The sequence below is a fragment of the Camellia sinensis genome, chromosome 3 (assembly GCF_055761805.1).
Source record: "Camellia sinensis isolate YWXY chromosome 3, ASM5576180v1, whole genome shotgun sequence".
NCBI lineage: Eukaryota > Viridiplantae > Streptophyta > Magnoliopsida > Ericales > Theaceae > Camellia > Camellia sinensis.
The window spans coordinates 108215836-108224773 of NC_138963.1; the positions used below are offsets into that span (position 1 = coordinate 108215836).

The following is an 8938-nucleotide window of genomic DNA, read 5'->3' on the forward strand; positions in this document are numbered from 1 at the left end:
AACGCTTTTTTTTTTTTTTTTCAAATTAAAGTTTTTTTTTGTCATAACTTAAAAAAGTCAAAAAATTAAAAAGTCATTATTTTATTTAAATCACATCATTTTATTTAAATCATATCACTTTTCTACTACATCATTTTAAACCTAACCCATATTCAACTCATATTTTATAAAAAATTAAAAAATACGTTTATTTATATCATCTCAAATAATCTCAAATCATCCCTAACTAAAGTAAAAAGGTGGGAGAATTAATGAAACCCATGTAAGACTAGAAGTGACGTGCCGACCAAATCAACCACTAAGTGAAAGGGCCACTTTGTCATTTTGTCAATTAGTAGCATATAATAATGTTAATAACTATGCTATAAATGTCATTAATTAGGCTCCTAAGTCTTAGTGCTCACCTTATCCTCCACTGTTCCTTTTCCAAAAACTTCTTCGAAAAGATCTCTCAATGTGGGAGTTGGGGAATCATCAACTACTTGTGGGTCACACTGTTCAAAATATTTTACTACAATCCTGTACCTTACAATTCTGCCCAATCAAAAGCACCTGATTTTTTCCTCAATTGAAAAAAAAAACAAACACCTGATTTCACATTTTTCTTCAATAAATAATTTAAAAAATCGGTGGGTGCCTTGTCCCAATGGAAATGAAGTGTTCTTCTCAAATTCTGAAAACATACCCACACAAAAATAAACAAACAAATAATCAAAGTGAAGTACAATAACATATTATATCAAAATTCAAAATCCTCGCTATAAGTTTTAAAAAAATTCTTTAATTATTTATAATTTAAATATTAATTTGATGATATAGTCCTTTCACAATCATTTATCATAAGATTTTGTTTGTTTCGATTTAAAGTATTTTACACAAAAATTTTTTTCTTATAAATTGATTTTATACACACAAAATAATAATAATAATAATAATAATAATTTTTCGGCGTTTGGTTGACATTTGAAACAAAAATATTTTATTACGTAAAAAATAAATTTTGATTCAATAAAGTTTCATTTATGACTTTTTGGTGAACTAATATACTTCTTTGAAAAGACTAAATGTGTTGAAAATGTAGTGAGTGAAAGTCAATTTTGTAAAATTTGATTTATGATAATTTTAAAGGTAAGTCATTTTTTTAAAAAATAATGCAAATATATTTTTCTTAAAAAATATTTTGCTTACTTTTTGTTTAACCAAACAACAGAAAATGAGTAAAATATTTATATATAAAAAAAAATTACGTCAAAACAAATGAAACCGAAATAAAAATCTTGATTTCTTACACGATATTTACTGATATATGAGTCAATATATGATTGTATCCATAATTTTGTGATCGGCATATGATTGTGTCCCTAATGTAGATACATATCAAGATATTGGACAGGTTTCTCTCTAGTCCAAATCAGAATCGAAGGTGTTGTTGAGCCTCCGTGGGTCCATCATGAAACCCGTATCGATGATCCGAAATATTCAATCGAGTACTTCATCCTTGTAAACAATTACGTCGATTAGATATCAATATACACTTGATCTTGTCATATTTATGTTAACGGTAAATATAATTTCTAAAATAAATTGTTCACACAAATGTGATCCGATCAATATAATTTTTTATAGGTATGAAGTATTCGATGAGCCCTACATAATCAACTGTTCGGATTATCAATACGGTTTCTGTGTTGGGCCTACAAGGGCACAACAATACCCTGCAATTGGAAAATTCAATTAGAGAGGAGCCTGCTTCCAAGATATTATTAATTAAAAATCATAATATAAATTTCTATTTTGAAATTTGTTAATTGCAGGTAATCTACAATGTTAAACTTGTACTATAGTTATATTCCTTACTCAAAATTCGTGCAAACAAACTTGCCAAATAATAATAATAATAATAATGCAAATAAACATACTATATATTGTTTATTAAAAAAAAAGAAAAGAAAGGGTTTTCAATTTAATAAGGGAAAATGAATTTTGCTCTTTTTTTTGGATGTGTAAATGGATAATCATGTTAATGAAATAAAATCCTCTTAATGAACTATTTTTTCTATTTTTTCTTTTCTATTTTTAACCCCGAGGAATTGGCTTAATGAGTGCAACTTGGGGTCCAAGTGTGTGCTCTCTCTAAGGACACGCCCATGGGCTTTACTCGAGTTTTGCCTGATTCACGTGGAGGGAGTGCTTTGTGTGAGTTCCAAAATTAGTCGATGTGCGCATAAACTAATCTGGACACTTGATCATGAAAAATAATAATAAGAACAATAATAATAAATTACGTTTTTTGTTCTACTCAGCAAAGCCAGAGAATTTTATTTTAAAAAAAAGTGCACAGATGGGGAAAATTTGCATTACGCAGCACAGGCCAACTCTTAATGAACTACTTAGGTTTTTCATTAATAATAATTGAACTTGATAATTCACTAACTTTCTCAAATAAATAAATAAATAAAATCAAAAGTTTAAGCAAGTTCAGGTGACGTGAGAAGAGTGGTGGTTTTTGTGAGACTACTGATCGCCAGAGGAAGTGGTAGCCCCAAATGATTAGTTGGGTCATATAGACAGGTTGAAAACCTTATGTGGCATCCACATGGCAGCTCGAAAAGCACGACAAGTGTCAAAGGGCGGGGCATCAGAAGAGACGAGGAGACCGAGAGAGGAATGTATTTGGTTGGTTTTTCAAATTCCAATCTGAAAATGTAAAATAGGAGACAGATATATGAAAATGTGAATGTGAACGGAGTTTGATATTATTATAAAGTTTTATTTTGCAAAATCTTTGGACACAATATATCGGTGGAGAGGGTGGCGTGAAAATTTGGTGTCACGCCGTCCAAACAAGCCTTTCATCTATCTGCCACCCCCCACGCGCAATCAATATCATTCTCTCCTCCCTTCACCTTTTATTGTACTATTACTATATATACACACGCAAATTGAGATAACTTGTTATCATATTCATATCCAACAACAACATTCAGCTCCAACATCCCCAACACACCTCTCTTCACATCTAAATTCATCTATTCCCAAAACTCTCTCTCTCTCTCTCTCTCTCTCACAGAGGACAGTGCAAGAACAAGGCAAGGTCGGAGTTTCTGGTTAGTATATATATATATATATATATTGTAGAGCCATTTCTTGGTTTTGAACTGATTCATATATAGTAGATGGATAATCAATGAATAATGTTTCAGAGTTCATGAATGAGTTTGAGATTATCACATGTTTTTGCTTGTTGCATCATCCAAGTTTGCCATATATGCTCTCATACCTTTGTGATCTAAATGGGCTTCCCTATTAGTGCCCATGTTTTGTTTGAGCTTGGCAATTTTTTTTTTTTTTCTTTTTTTGGTTTAATGATAAGGGATGTCCGAAAAATTTTATGCGAAGCTTAATTAATTTCCTCTTTAGTTCGGTCAAAGACAGACGATCCACCCCGGAATTAGAAAATTCATGAAAAACTTCTTTCTCCCAAATTGGCATAAGAGTTGAATTCTAAATAATTGTATAAACAGCATATTCACCAACCATTCAGGACAACCATTAAGATTTGAGCTTAAAGTGGAGTTCATGTTTTGTTTGTGTGCACGCGAGCACATGCACATATATTCTAGGGCCACAATAAATATTAAATATAATAGTAATATCATGTGATTGTATCATCAGTCAATAAAAAAATTTAATAATATTGTAATTAGAACTACATAATCAAGTTACTAGGAGGTAAGTTATGTCTCTTCAAGGTGTGAAGATTTTCATAACAATATATATATATATATATATATATTTTCTTTGTATTTTTTGTTTTTCTTTCTTTTTTATTAATTAAAAATCATGAGGCAGAGGAGGTGATTTTGTTGATGCAAACAGTAGTAGTAAGGGTAGATTGTACTTTTCGAATCCTTCTCGATACATTTCATCTTCTTATACTTTTAATTTCATATCTCTAATGAAATTTTTATTTTGCTGATAAAAAAAGAAATTATGTCTATTCAATTCGATCGGTTATTGATGAATAACACTTTATAAGATGGTATCAATATTATACTTATTTGTTCAAGCCCACATATCCATACTATATATATATATATATATTTATGTCAAATGTCTCATTTCTCTAAGTAATAAAATAAAATAAAAAAAAGGCTTCACTTAATGTCCGAGGGTATGAGGATTAAAATTTAAGACCTTAAGTCTAATAAATAATATTTTTATCATTTGTGCATACATATATATATATATATATATGGAGAGAGAGAGAGAGAGAGAGAGAGTATGCATTTAAGACTAGTAGGATAGGAAGTTACATTCAAAAGAGTGAGAGTGAGAGTGAGAGTGAGAGTGAGAGAGTAGTAATTGTTTAACACTAGTAGCAAGTTATTTTTTTTGAATAAATATCTAGTCACGAAGTTGAGTTCTAAGGGTTGGTGTGAATATATTTTCCACCAGCATGAGCAATGGAGTGGACTGCACTCAAAGGAACATACATATTCATATATTAAGCATGCTTGTGTCTATGTAAGTCAATCTTTTGGGCTCTGTTCAATAAACTTGCCTATAAGTACTTTCAATGAGGCAAATGGCCATGTTTAGGCCATATAATATAACTATCTAGGCCATATAATATAACTATCTTGTTTGATGGGTACCCTAGTTGGTCTGCCATTTCTTCAATGACAATCACAGTTGAATCACACATATAGGACCATTTGATGGGTACAGATCATCATGACTTGATGTTCAACAATGTACATCACTATTCATGATCATCGTATACAAAACAAACATGTCTTGCCTTCCGAAGTCTCTTGTGGTGTTAGGGTAAAAAAAACTCAAGGATGAGCTGATCTAAAATATCAACAAAAAAAAAAAAATTATAAAAAAAAAAAATCTCAATGATGAGTTTGTTAATTATTATGATGAGACATTAGCAATGAAAACAGAAATTATATTCTTACAAGTTTTTTATACAAATTCTTCACCAAAATAATATGAATGATAGTTTTATTATTAAAGTAGTCATTTATTTTTAAATGATCAAATTTAAATTTAACTGCATATATATATATATATATATATTTTCTTCTGTATGTGTAACATAATTTTTTTTTTCTTTTCTCTCTCTCACAAATATATTTGTCATTATATTTTAGTAGAAAAATCAATGGAGATGGAATCATGTGTCCCTCCTGGCTTTAGATTTCACCCAACTGAGGAAGAACTCGTGGGATATTATCTCAAGCGAAAGATTAACTCATTGAAAATTGATTTAGATGTCATTGTCGACATTGATCTCTACAGAATTGAACCATGGGACATCCAAGGTAAATTGGCTTTCTTTTCAAATTTTTTCTTATTACTTAGACCAATTGACCAACCGAAATTACCATGTAGTATTTAGGTTTGATTAAATTATGATGATGTGAAATACAGATAGGTGTAGATTGGGATATGAAGAACAAAGTGAGTGGTATTTCTTCAGTCACAAGGACAAGAAGTATCCAACGGGAACGAGGACTAACAGAGCCACTGCTGCTGGATTCTGGAAGGCAACAGGGAGAGACAAGTCTGTGCTTTCAAAGAACAAAATAATAGGGATGAGAAAGACCCTAGTGTTCTACAAGGGCCGCGCACCCAATGGAAGGAAATCTGATTGGATCATGCATGAATATCGACTCCAAACATCTGAACATGCACCTCCTCAGGCAAGTTCAATCAATAACTTGCAACACAACAAATGTTTTCAAGTTTTTTTTGGTAAAGATTACTTCTAAACTAAATGGGAAACAATGTCAAGAACATAAATGGGAAACTAACTTCTATAATTTCCAAATATAAGCACATATTTTTCTAGAATTTATATATGTTTCATTTCCATAATATGTATTTTGAAAAAAAAAAAAAAATCAATTTTTTTATTTTTTTATTTTAAAATTATTTCCGCCCTAAAAAAAGATGACGCCCTAAAAAAGATGAATCATATGAAAATGATTTTTTTTTTTTTTTTTTTACCAAATAAGTGTTACGGTTTTTGATTATTTATTTTTATTTTTTTTGAAAATAAACTCTGAAAGCGAAGCTAAACAAAGAACACAATGCTAACAATATTACATTTATCTTGGAAAGGTTGTTTTGGAAGTTTTTTTTTTTTTTTTTTTATAGAATTACTTTAGGTCATGTTTGATTCACAACACTAATAGTGAAGTATTAATAATCCTATTAAATTAGTGTGGTATTCACTATCCAATTGGATTAATATCCATTGGATTAATAATCCCACCCCTACCCCATTACTAATAATCCTACAAATTTGTTGGATTAATTATCCATTAGATTATTAATCCTAAATCAAAATGTTAAAACAAACATAGGATAATTGGGCCTACGGATTAATAATCTCAATCCCATGCTCCAATCCACCCAATCAAACATGCCCTTAGTGTACTGTCATGTGGGATTGTATTAATGAGCAATGCAAAACAAACAGGATTTTGTTGCAAAATTTTGGAAACAATAATATAGTTTTTGTCATCCTTTATTTTCAAACACTAACAAGTATGACATAATTTAAAAATTATTATTGTCACATTATTTGTTTTTTTATATAAAAATTCTATTGGTATACCATTTTCTACATTTTGTATTATATCATGTTGTAGCACAAACCAATTCAACAATGTTATACTATTAGTGAGAAAGCGAAGTCCCATGGAAGGTCACTTTCTTAAGGTTGAAAGTGCAAGTACTTTAAACAGACAAAGCATGCTCACTCTCACTTATTATTCCATCCAAAAGGGTTTTAAGAAGAAACCAATAAAAACAAATCAAATATAGGTTAGGCAATAAAGAAAGTCAATTTTTAACTTATGATGTTGCCTTAATACGTGGTAGTGCCTTTACGGCTAGCAATTATGTTCTCAAATTCTTATATTCTCATTGTCTTAAAACATGTACAATTGCCAAATTATAAAAGAAAAATCAATAGGCAAGAAAGACTTAAAGACTGAGGATCTTTTTTCGTTCCTTTACAGACTTACAACATATTTTGATTCAACATGAGCGTTTTTTAATCAAATCAATAAAGCTAATTGAATTGGATACTATTGCAGGAAGAAGGATGGGTGGTGTGCCGGGCATTCAAGAAACCGAGTCCAAATCACAAGCAAGGCTTCCCAGCTTGGAATAATGCTTACTATGCCATGGACAATGGCAATTTCAGCTTGCCTTCATGTTCGGATTCAGTAGCTCCAATGCAAATGGTTTATACGAATCAAGGCATTGCGTTTCCACAATCACCATTTGTTGAACTTCCACAGCTAGATAGTCCCAGCCTTTCAGAAAGTTTGGCCACAAAAGGCGGTACTGATCAGCAAAATGGCATCATCAACAAAGATTGTGAAGATGAAAGGAGCAATCAAGGATGCCAATATGTTGATTGGAAAAATTTAGACAACTGGCTCGATCATTCGAACTTTCCATTAGTCTCCCAAGAATATGAGCTAAATGCTCACAACCATGCAAGCCATCTTTTCACATGCTTCCCTGATTTATAGCCACAATTTAATACATAAATATAAATATGCAAGATAATTAAGATTTTCCTCCTAATTAATAAGAGTTAACCCATCAACAATTAAGGTCCAAATCTTATTTAGATGTTTTGGAAAACAGAAAATACATGCTGAATTCAAAGTAGAGGAGCAAGGAATTGCAGTGGAAAAAATAAAAAATAAAAAAATTGGAGAAATATATGTGAAATATGAGTTAACCCCAACTTTGGTGCCTTGGGTGGAATTGTTAATTCAGCTTTCTAGTTTATAATTGTAAGTTATGAAGCATTTGATACATTTTGTACTTATTGTTTTTGTTTTGATAGCATTATCTTTATTGTAACAAAAGGTGATTATGAACTTACTGAACTGTAAATCATGCATTTGATGATTAGTGAGAACTGTTAATGATAATGAAATGAAATCATTCTATTTTGTTTTCAATTACAACTAGTGGTGCATATACACTAACATGAGAAGCTTTGTACACTATTTTTTTCATTTTTTGAAGCTGTGTTTGAATTTTAAAATTGGGTAGGGATTTATATATAGAGGTAAAATAAAAGGAGAGATTCACATTTCTCTCATTTTTTTCTCTCTCTCATTTTATTTTTTCTCTAAAAATTCTTAGTTAAATCCAAATACACAATATTATTGTTTTCTTTGTTATGTTTTCAGTTTTTTAAGATTGATCTAAAACCATGACAAGTTCTTTTAAATAAAATCAAATTGAAGGAACAAACAAATAAAAGTTAGTGATTGATAAATGGAGTTAAAAATCAATTGAAATGTCCCGGATTCAGGTTTTATGATTTTTGAATGTTGTTCATGTCCTTTCTCCCTTGTTCATGCTTGAGTTTGGCTATTGGGTTGCAGTGGTTGTATTTGAACAAGTTAGTTACTTGATTTTCAAACATTTTGTTGCTCAGAATTTTGCTCATCCGCTTAAGCGGCACTTCTTGCATTCGAGCGGGCTTTGTGAACTTTCAATACTTTTGAAGGTCTACAAAATTACTGGGAGAGTGTATTCTACGCTTGAGCGGCGTTTCCTACGCTCGAGCAGGTACGCGCTCGAGCGGTCACTCTCACCCTCGAGCGATGGCCTTCTGTCTGCAAAACTACTGGGAGTGTGTATTTTATGCTCGAGCGTAACTTTTTGCGATCGAGCAATGACCCTCTTTTGTTTGTGTCTTGGCGCTCGAGCGTCACTTCTTGCGCTCGAGCGGAACAACTTGTTGTGCCAGACGCTCGAGCGGACTGTGCATATTTCAGTCCGTAAAAGTGACATTTTACATCACTTTTTCACATCTTTCTCTCTCTCTACTTTTCAAAAACCCTAGATCTATAGCTTCTCTCTCTAAAATCTACGTTCTCTCTAC

At 31.3% G+C, this 8938-nt stretch overlaps 1 protein-coding gene across 2 annotated transcripts; it reads left to right on the forward strand.

Moving 5' to 3' along the window:
• Positions 1-2960: 2960 nt before the first annotated feature.
• Positions 2961-8003, forward strand: VND7 (vascular related NAC-domain protein 7). Of its 2 annotated transcripts, none has more exons than XM_082920514.1 (4): positions 2961-3107; positions 5163-5333; positions 5443-5718; positions 7123-8003. In XM_082920514.1, exons 2-4 carry the CDS (start codon positions 5174-5176, stop codon positions 7560-7562), a joined length of 876 nt encoding a protein of 291 aa, XP_082776640.1. In that variant the 5' UTR covers positions 2961-3107; positions 5163-5173; the 3' UTR covers positions 7563-8003. The 2 variants fall into 2 exon arrangements, with proteins under 2 accessions (XP_082776640.1, XP_082776641.1); XM_082920515.1 differs by having other exon boundaries at positions 5166-5333.
• The last annotated feature ends 935 nt before the right edge of the window (positions 8004-8938 follow it).